Here is a 14,832-nt window from a genome sequence, read left to right as displayed (position 1 = left end):
TCTCTAATTGGAACTACTGGTAGGATATTTAAATCCCGGGCTTCATTTGCAACTTCGAATGCCTACATTAGCCACCCTAGTTCTAACTAGGGTGGCAGTGTAGACATACCCTTACAGTTCTAGTATTTAATGATTTTATTATACTTATTATTCAAAGTTATTAGCAAATACTGCACACACTGTCAACATATTTTCATATCACAGAGGCTGAATCTCTCATTGATGAAGTGGCTAAAGTTGTTTAATTAATTCTCATGACTTCCACATCTGATCCTGGTAATGTTTCTAGTTTTCAACAGAATCTATAGGCAACTCTGAAGCACACTGAACCTTGGCTACATATATATTAAGGTTCAGATCCTGCAACATTCTTGACAGCATTTGTGAGGTGCTAAGTGCCCTCAATCCCCATTACAGCTTCCCTTCTTTTTGCAGAACTGATACCTTGCAGAATCAGAACTTAGCCTACCTTGCCCCAATCTAGGAAGTCACAGCAAGGACCGAAGAGGGTGAAATAAATAACAATTTGTTATACAGGTTGAACTTCCCAAATCTGGGACTGGCTACATCCATGGTCAAGAAGGAAGGCAAGGCGAGGAGCACGAGTCAGCTGGGAATTCTGTGGGTACTGGAGAGCTCCAGTTGGGCTGGCAGGGGCTGGTCCTGGAGTCAGCGGGCAGTCCAAACTTGGGCAGTCCCAGGCCAGGGAGCTGAAAGGAATGCCCAGCTTCTTTCCTCATGGAGATCTCAGACTCCCAGCAAAAGAGAGAGCTGGCTTGAAAAACAGAAGTGATGATACTCCTGAATGGGATACATGGGGGATGGGAGCAGGTACTAACACCATCTTGCTGACTTCTCCAGCATATATGCAATACTTTGTACAGCAATGGGGGAGATAGCTAAGAAGTGTTCAATGCAGGCAGAAGCCTCTGGCTATGTCTAGACTGCAGATCTTTTTCTGCTTTTTTTTTCCAGATAGGCTTTTCCAAAATTTGGCCCATTTACATAGGGACAAATTTCAGAAAACCTTCTTCTTCCAGAACAACCCTTCTTCTTCTCACCAAGAGGAATACAGGGATGCTGAAAGAATATGCCCACTTTTTCAGAAACTGTTCCAAAAAGGTGGATGTATTCCCTGGATGCGACAGTTTTTATGGTATACCTCCAGAAAAACTCTGCAGTCTAGACATAGCCCCAGGCACAAAATCTGGACTAATTACTGCACACAATTCCAAATACTGCCCAGTCTTGCATCTGACGAAGTGGGTCTTTGCCCACGAAAGCTTATGCTCCAACACTTCAGTTAGTCTATAAGGTGCCACAGGACTCCTCGCCACAATTCCAAATACAACCTCCTTTGCCCCATAGTAACCTATGACCCTAGCCAGCAAGCCTTTTTCCTCCTCAGACATCAAGGATCCAGCATTCGCTTCCCTCACTCCAAAAGACCTCTCTTTACCACACACACACACAAAATCGAAAATAAACAAACAAATAGCAAACACATACAAAAACACCCTTAGAGCTCATATCCAACTGCAAACTTCTTCCAATTTGCTTCATGGCACCTGAGCAGTAATTCCTAGGAGCTCCCTGTCCTCTTACCTCTGAATGCCCCATCAAATTATGCTCCTGAAATTTTCCTCCATTTAGCTCCCAAGCCCTACAGACTTTCAAAGCCCTTCTCTCTTTTTTCATAAGGTAGTGTACTTATTTTTACTGCTTTACCAGACACTCATTGTTTCATGTAAGTAACATTTTCTACTTATACATTCCATTATACTGTTTCATTTTAAGTTTCATTTCATTCAAAATATTCTGATTAAAACCCAACAGGAATGATGACTCTTTGTGGGCATCGTGGACAATAATCACTGCCTTTAATAATTAATTAAGACATTTTTAGAATGGAGACAGAAAATGAGAAAATCCACTGTTACTTTCAACACAGCATGCATATTCCCTAAACCAGCAATTTTGTCTCTGCTTTCTAGTGAAGGATATAATTTAAAATGTATGTTATTTGTATGTAAGCATAAAAATTATAGACTTATCCACCAACTTACATCTTTTCCATGAATGCCTTCTGGTCCTGATTCTCCTTTATCTCCTTTTTCACCCTAGGAGGAGAAGCATATATGTTAGATTTTTAAACAAAAATTATTTTCAGTTGGAAACTTGCATTAAGGGAAAAACGTTATCCTATTCATTACTGTGCTCTAATTACAATACAATATATGTACTGCTGACAGCATAAGAAAACTATTTCTGACACTTCAAGAGGCGTTTCATCCAAATTAAGATCCTGACCTTGCAAGGTGCCAAATATCTGAGGAGCTAATGCTCAGTATTCTACTAGAGGAACTCAACAACATATAAGTATTCATGTTTGCAATGTTGCACTCACGGAAATGTAGATGGATCAATGTTTAAATGAAATACATAAAATTACCCCATGAGACAGTCTTCTGTTAAATGTCTGGGAACTAGTACTCTTTCTATATGCCAGCTGAAACAGTGTGCTCTAATACTAAGTTTGACTTTGACTAAGAAATCTACAAGAAGTTTCCTCTACGACTGAAATAATTTACTTCTCCCTCTACCACATGGTTTATTTCAATTTAATATTTGTTTACAGTTTGTCAAGAAACAATTTTAAAAGTAGAAAGTTACATCCAGATGGAGAATAACTATTTACAATTATTCCCCATATCCTTGCCATGACAGTTATCACTAGCACCACATGTGATCTTACATATTTATACTATAAGTTCCAATAGAAAATGAATGCCACATGTTGACTTGAATCTGTTACTTTGGAACTTCCATGTAACAACATCAAATTCTCCTACAATTTAACATATTGACAAAGGAAATGATTCTCAGGAATGACTATTCTAAGTTCATGTTTTATATCACGGTATTAAAGAAGTATCTTACAAATTACTATATGTTTTTTTAGAGTTTCTCTGCCTTCAATCCACAATGCTATGTGGGTGTTCAAATTCACTTAAAAATCAGCAGAGTTCACATTTTAAAACTATTTCTTTTAAGTACATTTTAAAATATATCTTTATTTGGGGAATAGAAAGGAAATGCAATTTGAAGAATAGAAGGATATAGGCTACTTAACACATTCACATATGAACTAATTACAAAGTAAATATTATTTTAAAGTTAGGAGACAAAAGAGAAACCTTTGGGTATGTCTAGACTACATCCCTCTGTCACCAGAGGGATTTAAATTAGACATACCGAAATTGCTAATGAAGCAGGGATTTAAATATCCCGCACTTCATTAGAATAAAAATGGCCGCCACTTTTTGCCAACACGGCAATTTGCCAGCAAAAAGCAGCAGTCTAGATGGGGATCGGTCAGCAAGGAAAGCCTTTTCTGACTGCTCTTGTAAACCTCGTTGCATGAGGCATAAGGGATTGGTTGGAGAAGGCTTTCCTTGCCAACTGATTCCCGTCTAGACTGTCGCTTTTTGCCGGCAAAATGACACCACGGCAAAAAGCAACGGCCATTTTTATTCTAATGAAGTGCGGGATATTTAAATCCCTGCTTCATTAGCAATTTTGGTATGTCTAATTTACATCCCTCTGGCGACAGAGGGATGTAGTCTAGACATACCGTTTGTTATCCGGCACTCTGTTAACCAGAAAACTTTGTTAACCAGCATTGCCCCTAGCCAAAATACTGTCAAATCTTCAGGCTCACAGGCCTGGCTTGGTTTACTATGATTGGCTTAATAATTTTTATTTAAGAAGTACTAATCATCTTTAACTCAAAATAGAAATGTGAGACCAACTGCCTCACACTACAAAACTACCAATATTAAAAACTTGAGTTTTACTATTATTGTCTATTGGTTTTTCCTAGGTTGATGGGACCCTCAGATAACCAGATTTTTTTTAGATAACAGGAACACCCTTATCCTGAGCGTGCCAGATAACACAGGTTTAACTGTACTTCTTTACAAACTCTTGTCTCCATTCACCTTACTACATATTCCATCAGGAATGACAGAGATTTCTGTGTAAGTAGCGTAATTAATGGGAAATTGGTTTCCAAACCCACCAAGGCTAACCTGCTCAGTAAATGCAGCTAGACTGAGCTTTGCAAAAGTAATAAGAATAATATAATTCCCATAAAACCATGGGGAGAGATTGTGCTAAAGACCAAATCCTTCATGTCAACCAAAGAAAGAGAATAGCAGTGCACTGAATTTCAGTCATCTCAGGGGGACTACATTGGTCAGAGCAAAGCCTATTCATTAGGTCTGTATAATCTTCATAATTCTGTTAGCTAAATGCTGTAGAACTGAGATCAAGTAATTCCATTTGTGACATGACCCTGATTCAAAGCTATTCCTCCAGTGGCAATAACAGAAGGCATTTCATCTAATAATAGAAGATCATTTTTGCAAAATGAGTTTATATGAGCTTTCTTAAACAACTGAAGCCTACCAATAAATTGCCATCAATAGGACTATAAATTTAATGGACTTCCACACCAGAGGCCTCTAGGTAGTTCTTTGTTTTAACTCTTCACCATTTGGTTACTAAAATATATATATATGTACATTAAACTATATTATCAATTGAAGGCTTTTCCCTAAGTATCACCCTATACTTTTATATTTGCCCCAAGCTTCAGTTCAAACTAGGCTATCATAGATTTGTGTTTATTTATTTATTGGGGATGGAGACAGAGAAAGAGAGGGAACCTAATGTCATTCTAGAAAGGCTATTCTAGAAATTTAAAAAATCCTTAGCTAAAATATATCACCAGAATTTTAAACATCAGCTAAACTCTTTTTTTCTCTGTCCTTATGTTCAAGAGCATAATATTCCTTGATAGACAATTTAAAATTAAAGCAAACCCCCAAATTAATATTGTTTAAAATATCTTAAGACTTCAGAATAAACTGCATTAAATAAGAACAAATTTAATTCTGATTTTGCTTTTTTTCAACTCCCAGCAGTCAAATTATGGTTAGTTTGCCAGAACTTCCATAAGTACAATACTATATTTATAACAACATCCCATTACTATAGCTGAATTTTAAAATTTGATTTTTCTAATATATTTCTAGATTTAAAAATCAACGGACTATCAGGAAATATTTTCTTTTATAGTTGAATCTTTGTTTACATTTTTTAATTACATGAAAATGGTATGAACACATGCAACGTTGCTTCAACAATGATGTTGCTCGGTGAACCCAAATGAAATCTTTACAAATTTGAATGCAGTATGCCTTTCCATATTTCATTCCACATTGGCAGAAAGAACATGCATCATCAGATGGCCTAACACAAATTAAGACAACTCAGACCATCTGGATGATGGATCACAAACCATGAACGAGAGCCTTAGAGAATACAGCTCCTTCCTTCTGCATTTAGGCAGTCAGCTCAAAGGGGTTCTGGCTGCAAGGGGTAGTAGTGTGGTGATTATTGCAGCTGGCAGCACGTGAGAGGTACAACAAAGATTACCATTTCCATGACTGAAAAGATGTCAGACTTCAAAATGCTCATTGGTTGCTGAGATAAGACAAATGCAAAGACTATGTAAAAGACAGGCCAGGATTCCTTCAGCATCCGAAGAACCTAGTTAAATCCACCACACTGGATGAATTTCATGTGAGTTTCTATTGAATTTTCTGTAGATTAAATTACTTTAATTCACAAACATATGACAAAAATTATTATTTGGATTGTTTATGTTTTCCTTTGGCAAAGCAAAATGCCTATAAAAAGAGTTCTGATTCTCATCACTTTGTCCTATGAAAATTAAACCATGTTATCTTGTCACTATATATATTATGCACTTTGTGACACCTTAAAATATAGCCAATTTGAAAAATTTAACATTCAGTGACATGTTGTAGGTGTTTTAAATAACCCACATATATGGGATATGTCTTATATTTGGAGAAAAAGTGTTAAAATCTATTTTAAGACCCCTGTTTTAGTCTGCTCAAAACATCTTCAGATGGGACAATTAAAGTTAATTTGTGAGATACTTGCAAAACAAAATTACAATGATCTGGAAGTACTGCATGCTTTATTTGTTAATTAAAGCTAATCCAAAAATACAGTTGAATTATGTGTTGAGAGTGTATTTCCTGGGTTGAACTCTGCTTTCAATTATACTCAAACAATAAGTCTGTGGGGTTGCTTCAGAGAGTTGAAGATACGTGTATGAAACTCTGGCCCTGATGAAGTCAATGGAAATACCTCTGTGGGGCCAGGAGTTTGCTCTCTGCCACTACAAGAACTTGTCAAAAAGCTTCCCCGTCAGCGCTGGTACTCCTCACGAGAAGTAAGGGGAGCCAACAGAAGTGTTGGCTCTGGTCAACCTCCTGCTATATGGGGACAGGTATTTAAGATATGTCGACTCCAGCTACCTAATTTAAGTAACTGGAATTGTGTATCTTACTTTACCTTCCCAGTTAGTATAGACCAAGACTCATATCCCTTGTATGGTCTTTTTTCCAAGTCTATTCCCACCCCAAAAAGATATTTTAAAAAAGAGACAGAGAGAAAAGGGTTCAGTAAAAATTAAGCTACCTAGTGTTTGAATTTGTTAGCATGGTGAGAGCCACATATCCTCATGAGAATTTTCTGCTTACATAAAGCAAGAATAGCTGAAGATGGAAAAATTAAGCTTGACTTGTTTTTACAATTTGTATGAGAAAGGAAATATAACCTAAAATGAAAAAAAATGTTTTCAGTATTTTTGTAATGTAAGCATTTAAACCTGGCATTTTAATGTAAGTAGGTTAAAAATGTTCTCACTTTTCTGCTACATTTTAGGAACTATTCATTAAAGATGGCTCAGTTAAGAAAAGTTATAAGGATTACTTAAAGATGTATTTGTTAAGAAGGAGTCAGTTAAAAGAAGTTTATGTCAATAATGGCTCCTTCGGAGTTGTTTGTTATGGATGCCTCAGCTATGGCTGCCTGAGTTTAAGTTGAACAAGTTATGAAGATACTTCAATTTGCAAACGTGTTTCCTTCTCTTTCCCTCTCCCCTCCAATTTTTCTTCCCCCATTTAAATCACACACAAAATCTATAATTAATACAAAATTAATTTAAAAATCATGTCAGAGAATTCCAAAAATTAAAATTTCTTTCACAACATTACCTTGTCAATATTATTAAATAAAAAAACCATAATTCTCTTCATTTTATCCAATCTATTCTTTAAAATATGCAGGCTATGAAATACGCAGGCTACGAAATATGCAGGCTATGAAATATGCAGGCTATGAAAGACGCGGTCGACAAAACTATACCGCGTCTACACTACCGCTGAGTTCTGTCGACATAACGTCAACAGAACTCAGCAGTTTTGTCGACGCTGATAAACCTCATTTTACGAGGCATAATGCCTTCTGTCGACACGGTTCTGTCGACAGAAAGCGTTATTGCATCCAGGGTTGTGTCTAGACTACAGGGTTTTGTCGACAAAGCAGCTTGCTTTGTCGACAGAACTGAATGTAGTCTAGACGCTCTTTGTCGACAGAAGCTTTGTCGATGGTATCTGTCGACAAAACTTCTGTCGACAAAAGTCTGTAGTCTAGACGTACCTAAGTGCTGAGTTGGAAACCTTGACTTCTGGAAATTCCTGATTTTAGGGTGCATTATTTTACAGCTTTTAAAGCTAATTTTGCATTTAATAATCATATATGCTTTGTGACAGCTGTATTTGTGGTGGTAGGCTGTATCCAAAGAATAATTTCTTTTCCTCATGACTATTTCTTCATAACTCCTTATAAATTGAATCCAGCTTTAGCAACATTCACTAATTTTCCCTGCAGATGGTATAAATTTAAAAAATGGGAAAATTGGGCTGAAGAAAGCCTTTAAAGCTCTATTTTGGCTTTTACAGACAGAGTAATGCAGGGGTGGGGTTGCAAAGGCCCTCCATCACAATGATATTCTCACTGACCGCGTAAGAACACCTCTGACAGTCCTGAAAGAGTGGTATCCCAGAGAAGATGAAGAAGCTGGATACCCCTTTAAAGGGTGCAAGATATGTTACCCTCATGCCCTTTGTCAGAATGAAAAGAGAATGGTGACACAACTTCATTCTTTGGGACTGTTTAACATTGTTGTTGACTACAGATACACTCTCCATATTTGAGTACAAGACTGAGGATACCTTCTGCTCCCTGACAACGTGTATCAAGCTATCTAAAGCCTTACAATTTGCTTTCTTTTCAGTGAAATGTATCTTTGAAACGGACAAATTTTAATTTTTTCTTTGCAAACCTCTACAGTAACCATTTTTGTTGTATTCACTTTTCTAATTAATACTTCTATTTATGCTGGCACAACTGACAGTCACACATTTTTTAAAACCTTTACGTACTAAAAAGATTTATATTGGTTTATATCTCAGCTGATACAATTCCAAAGGCTAAAATTTGAGAAATAAGTTATCAAAGAGTCAAACTTCCATTTGTAAAAGGTAGAGCCATTCAGCCTAATTTAAGTGTGAAGTGTGCAAATGCATGTTGTTTCAATAATGTGAAAAAATGAACATTCTTAAAACTACCTTGAAATATCTTTCATAAGAGACTCTAATACCATCTAAGAGCAAGTAGTAGTAAAATGTATGTATGTTGTAACCCTTTAAATGCTTTTCATTGAGATGTCTATTTAAAAATGTCCCCGGATGTATATTTATAGACTATAACAACTTGAACTCAGTTGAATTAGTAGTATGCATTCTAAAGTACTCTGAACTGTAATATTCTATTTATTTTAACTACATCAAAATGCAAAAAGAATTTCACAGAAAAATATAGACCACATAGAAAATGAAGTAGGGGTAGTGGTTGAAATGCCGTTCTTGGCACTCTTCTTTAGGTCAAACTCTGCACTGCCTTAAATTCCATAGAACACCACTGATGTTCAAAAATTTGGTCCAGCATGCAACTGTAGTGCACACCATATGATGTATCCAGGCACAAAAAGCATTTTAGATGTATCATATGAATTACAGCACTCATACACAAAGTCTTAATTGTATGTCATTGGTACAAATTCTGCCTTGAGATAAGGGTGTTCACTTTCCATTGGCTTCAAATGAAATTACACATGTTTACCTGATGGTTGAATTAAGCTCCAAAGCTTTGGTATCAAAATCTACAATAGCATTATAACTTTCTTTTGTGTAAGTGAGTAAATCACACATTACATAGTAACTGCTGAGTTGATAATGTGAATTAGTTGTACTCGAAATAAATATTATCAATATATGGATCTCATGTACAACAGCAACTGTTTAAAAATGTATATTAGGCATGCCTAATAATAGGATAATTTGTTTGAATAAACAAAAAAAATCTACATTTTAGTGGGACTAGATATTTAATAGGCATAGAAAACCAACAGACATTATCTTCCAGGTAAATTATGGCAACATCAGCTGATGAGATAAAAGTAACTTTTCAGAATTGTGTGCTGGAGTTAATGTAAATAGGAATTGTGCACTCCTGCTAGAAATCTACTTCTTAAGAAGAAATATTTATTTCAGAAGAAAGCAATAGAATATAAAATCTTTTACCTCTAGACCATTATTTTAAATTTAGACCTAATTAATAGTAAACAAAATTGATTACTACCCATTAAATGAACAATGTCAGGTGATCTCAGTCTAGGTCCTCCTGGACAAATACCCCATACATAGAAATTACCATTACAAATCATGCTATTTGGCAGAACATTTTTGTTGGAGATCTAAGCAGAACAAAATGGATATAAAGAATAAACAACCCACCAAGAATAGGGATAAGACACAAGAGTGGGGCAGTATGGGGAAGCCTACACTACTGCTACACATGACATCTGTTCCATGGATCTGAAAGGATGGCCTGAGTTGTCATTCAACACTTTTAACTAGCACAATACTCATTTCAAAAGCAAAACAACTAAATACAATTATGTAAGTCATTGGGTTTTCTTGGGCATTTTTAGAAGCTGAGATAACACCTACTTCCAGTAACTCATTAGTCAAAGGAATGTTAACAAAGGAAGCTACTATTATAGCAATTCAATAACTTAGGATAACAAGATGTGGCTCCATAAAGTGATCCAGGAATGTAGAACTCCAGCATTTCTACTGGCCATGAGAAAGACAGAGGGGAACAAGCTGTTTGTCTCTTGTTACCAGAAGTGAGACTGAATGAGAAATAAAGTAGACTCTGATCAGTCTGGATCTGAGCGATTAATAGTATATTTATAGTTTAAGGTAAATGGAAAAAAGAAACCACTATGGTGTCTCCTCTTTTCTAGACTATGCAAAAGGAGGTGGTTCATATTTATATTAATATACAGAGCCAGATCCTGATTCAGGTTTCTTCGTAGAATCCTAAATATGTCCACAAGCACTCAAGTTGCAGAAAAAATATGAAACAACACACCACCACCCACCTAGAAACAGCTATTTACAACTGCTGAGCCCAACTCTGTGGTGATATAAAAGACTCCTCATAGTTGTTGGCCTCCGTCGGTCAGTTGACCATGGATGACGTATCCTAGTTCTCGTCTTGGTTCGTGTCGGATTGTCTGGGACAGCGTCGGGGACAGCGTCGTTGGTGGCTGAAAAGGCCAATCCGGGACAGGCATTCTTTGCCGCAGAAGTCGCAGCTATAGGTGGTTCTCTGGCTGTTGTTGTTGCGTAACTTCCTGTGGGCTCGCTTTTCTTCTGATGCACGCATCATGTTCGTTTCGCCTGACCTGAGCTGTGTGGTCAGGGTGCCCCTCCACTTCAGGCGGTCTGCTGCGAGGTCTTCCCAGGACTGCGTGTTTATGTCGATGGCTTTCATGTCCCTCTTCACGACATCTTTAAATCGCAGGTTCGGGCGCCCTGTGGTTTTCTTCCCAGATGCCAGTTCCCTGTAGAGGATGTCCTTTGGGATCCTCCCGTCCTCCATGCGGCGTACATGGCCAAGCCAACGCAGGCGACGTTGTCGGAGCATGGTGTACATGCTGGGGAGGCCGGCTCGAGTCAGAACTTCGAGGTTGGAGACTTTGTCTTGCCAGGTAATGCCCAGGATGCGGCGCAGACCTCGTAGATGGAAAGCGTTCAGTCTCCGCTCTTGTCTCGCGTATGTGGTCCATGTCTCGCTCCCGTACAGCAGGGTGCTGATGACGCAGGCGTTGTACACTGCCATCTTTGTTGCGAGTGTCAGCCTGGGGTTGGTCCACACTCGGGTTGTCAGGCGGGCTAAAGTAGAGGCTGCCTTTCCGATCCTCTTGTCGAGCTCAGCGTCAAGGGAGAGATTATCGGTGATGGTGGAGCCCAAGTACGTGAACTGGTGGACGACGTCAAGCTGGTAGTCGTCTACTGTGATGGCTGGTGGAGTGACAGTGTCCTGGCTTAGGACGTTTGTTTTTTTCAAACTGATAGTCAGCCCAAAGTCTTTGCAGGCCATGGAAAAACGGCTCATCAGCGACTGTAGTTCTTCCTGGGTATGTGTGACGACTGCTGCGTCGTCGGCAAATATCATGTCCCTGATGAGCATCTCACGTATCTTCGTCTTGGCTTTGAGGTGAGAGAGATTGAATAGCTTGCCGTCCGATCTGGTGCGGAGGTAGATTCCTTCCGTTGCTGAGCCGAAGGCATGCTTGAGGAGCAGGGCAAAGAAGATCCCAAACAATGTGGGGGCAAGAACGCAGCCTTGCTTGACGCCGCTGCTGATGCTGAAAGGCTCGGAGCAACTGCCGTTAAACTGTACTGTTCTCTTCATGTCTGTGTGGAAGGATTCAATCAAACTCTGCAGTTTTGGTGGGCAGCCGATCTTGTGAAGGATTTTGAAGAGTCCGTCTCTGCTGACCAGGTCAAAGGCTTTGGTGAGATCAATGAAGGAGACATACAGGGGCATCTGCTGTTCTCTACACTTCTCCTGGAGTTGTCGTAGGGAGAAAATCATGTCTACGGTTGACCGTTCTGCGCGGAAACCACACTGTGACTCCGGGTAGACACGTTCAGCCAGCTTCTGCAGTCGGGTCAAGATGAGCTTAGCAAATACTTTGCCTACGATGCTAAGAAGGGAGATGCCTCTGTAGTTGTTGCAATCACTTCTCTCGCCCTTATTCTTGTAGAGGGTGACGATCTTAGCATCCCGCATATCCTGCGGTACGGCTCCTTCTTTCCAGCACTGACAGAGCACTTTGTGAAGAGGGTGCAGTAGGGAACACTTGCACTGTTTCAGCAGGTCTGGTGGAATCCCGTCTCTGCCGGGGGCTTTTCTTGAGGCCAGTTTATCAACAGCCTTGCTGAGCTCTTCTACTGTTGGCTCTGCATCAAGTTCTTCCATGGTTGGCAGGCATTCAATGGCATCTAATGCTGCGGAGGTCACCGTATTCCGTCTGGAGTAGAGGTCGGAGTAGTGTTCCACCCATCTCCCCAACTGTTGTTGCTTGTCGGAGATTATTTCTCCAGTAGATGACTTGAGGGGTGCTGTTTTGCTCTGGGTAGGGCCCAGCGCTTTCTTAATGCCGTCGTACATGCCTCTTGTGTTCCCTGATATGGCTGCTTTCTGGATGTCGTTGCTGAGCTGCTGCCAAAATTCGTTCGCACAGTGTCTGGCAACCTGTTGAGCCTTGCTCCTAGTAGCCCTGAGAATTTGTAGGTTCCTCTGGCTTGGTGACCACTTGTATTCTGCCAGGGCGGCGCGCTTGGCTTCTATGACTGGAATCATCACAGAGGACTTTGCTTCAAACCAGTCGTGCGTCTTTATGGTCCTCTTTCCAAAGGTTGCCAGGGCAGTGCGGTGCATTATGTTCCGCAGTGTTTCCCACTTTTCCATGGCAGAGTCTCCTGTCTGTGTAGCATCAAGTTCCTTCTCAAGCGCTTCTGCGAATTTCTGCGTCAGGTCAGGCTGCGACATCTTGCTGACGTCGATGCGAGGATTTCCTTGTTTCCTTGAACGATGAAACCTCTTCGGGTTCAGCCTGATCTTGCAGCACACTAAGGAGTGATCTGTGTCGCAGTCAGCGCTGTGATAAGAGCGTACGTGCAGGACGCAATTGATAGCTGAGCGGCGAACTAGTATAAGGTCCAACTGGTGCCAGTGTTTCGAGCGCGGATGTCGCCAGGAGACCTTATGCTGGGGCTTGGTCTGGAAGTATGAGTTGGCGATGCACAGGTTGTAGAAAGCGCAGAGCTCGAGCAGGCGTTGGCCATTCTCGTTCATTTTGCCGACGCCAAATTGAAAAAATATGAAACAACACACCACCACCCACCTAGAAACAGCTATTTACAACTGCTGAGCCCAACTCTGTGGCGATATAAAAGACTCCTCATAGTACTGCCACACATAGTGGTTGGAATACTAGGAAATGTGTAACTAGAAAAGAAAGTGCCTCCCCTTATGTGCAAGAGGGGGATGGGAGAGTGACAGTGATGGAGAAAGCAAAGGGGGAAAAGGGCTAACATCTCCTTTACTTCCATGTCACAGAGTTAGGATACGGCCCACATTTTGTAATCTAAAGTTTGATTTCTGTTTATACTGCATTCTTGTTAATGTTGGGTTAGGATTTTTCTGTAAGAGGAACAAACTTATTTTTTTCAAGGCTGATCTCCTAAGGAAAACCAAAAATCAATCTATTTCTGTCAGAGGCTGACAAATAGTATTGGTTTCACAGAATGTGTTAGGTTTTTGTTTTGTTTTAGGCACCAATTCTTTCCATAGCTATGGCAGGCTTTTGATATTTAGACACTAGAAATGTATTGCAGATGGTTAAAAGAATGTCAAATATTTGCTCTAGTTGATGGACCACAGTATTTTTTCTGCAAGGGCTGAAACTTGCTGGATATACTTCTATAGTACTTATACAGAAATATGTTTTGTACTTATGACTATGTAATGTGTTTATCAGGCCTTGATTAGGTTGATATTTGTTGCCTCTGTCTATTTAGATTAAAAAAACCATTATTTTATCAATCTTATGTAACTATGGCTGTGTCTATATTGGCCCCTATTCCGTAATAGGGATGCTAATGTAGCACTTTGGAATAGGCAAATCCGCGGGGGATTTAAATATCCCCCGCGGCATTTGCATTTTCATGGCTGCCGCTTTTTTCCCGGCTTGTAGATAAGCCGGAGAAAAGCGCCAGTCTGGACGTGATCCTCTGGAAAATAAGCTCTTTTCCGGAGGATCTCTTATTCCTACTTTCAAGTAGAATAAGAGATCCTCCAGAAAAGAGCTTATTTTCCAGAGGATCACGTCCAGACTGGCGCTTTTCTCCGGCTTATCTACAAGCCGGGAAAAAAGCGGCAGCCATGAAAATGCAAATGCCGCGGGGGATATTTAAATCCCCCGCGGATTTGCCTATTCCAAAGTGCTACATTAGCATCCCTATTACGGAATAGGGGCCAATGTAGACACAGCCTATATGTTGCTAGTTCTGTGACATTTTTGGTTCTACCAAACTTCTGAAATATCCTGGATATGATATTTAGCCCTTACTGGTGGGCACATATTGTTTGAATGTTTTTTTTAAATTTTTGTATTGCGCAAATTAGAGTTCACGTGAACTTTCTCCCCATGATTCTATCTATGAAGGTTGTACTCCATGTTAAATTTTAAACCTAATTTCAAACCAGTAAAAATACTGGGCTTCACCTGGTTTCTGCTTAATCAATGTGAAATAACAATGAGAACATAGGAATATATACATGCAGCAAAAAATGGGCTAGAAAAAGAGGCATTTCTTTTATTTTATTTATATAATTTGTTCATTCTAGAGTGAGATGTGGTCTCCTTTTTTGTCTTTTAAACACTATACAGAGAGCATGAAGACA

General features: G+C 39.5%; 1 protein-coding gene across 11 annotated transcripts in view; it reads right to left on the bottom strand.

Annotated features, from left to right (window-relative positions):
• The window catches only part of COL19A1 (collagen type XIX alpha 1 chain), a 372,523-nt gene that overhangs the window by 212,865 nt on the left and 144,826 nt on the right, over window positions 1–14,832 (bottom strand). For all 11 annotated transcript variants that reach the window (XM_006127229.4, XM_014575574.3, XM_014575570.3 and 8 more), the window contains exon 13: window positions 2,067–2,120. In XM_006127229.4, coding sequence (XP_006127291.2) covers window positions 2,067–2,120 — 54 coding nt within the window. The remainder of the gene's footprint in view (window positions 1–2,066; window positions 2,121–14,832) is intronic.

This window comes from Pelodiscus sinensis, chromosome 3 (genome assembly GCF_049634645.1).
Source record: "Pelodiscus sinensis isolate JC-2024 chromosome 3, ASM4963464v1, whole genome shotgun sequence".
NCBI lineage: Eukaryota > Metazoa > Chordata > Testudines > Trionychidae > Pelodiscus > Pelodiscus sinensis.
The sequence above is the reverse complement of the archived record's forward strand: the minus strand, read 5'-3'. Positions and strand labels throughout refer to the sequence as shown.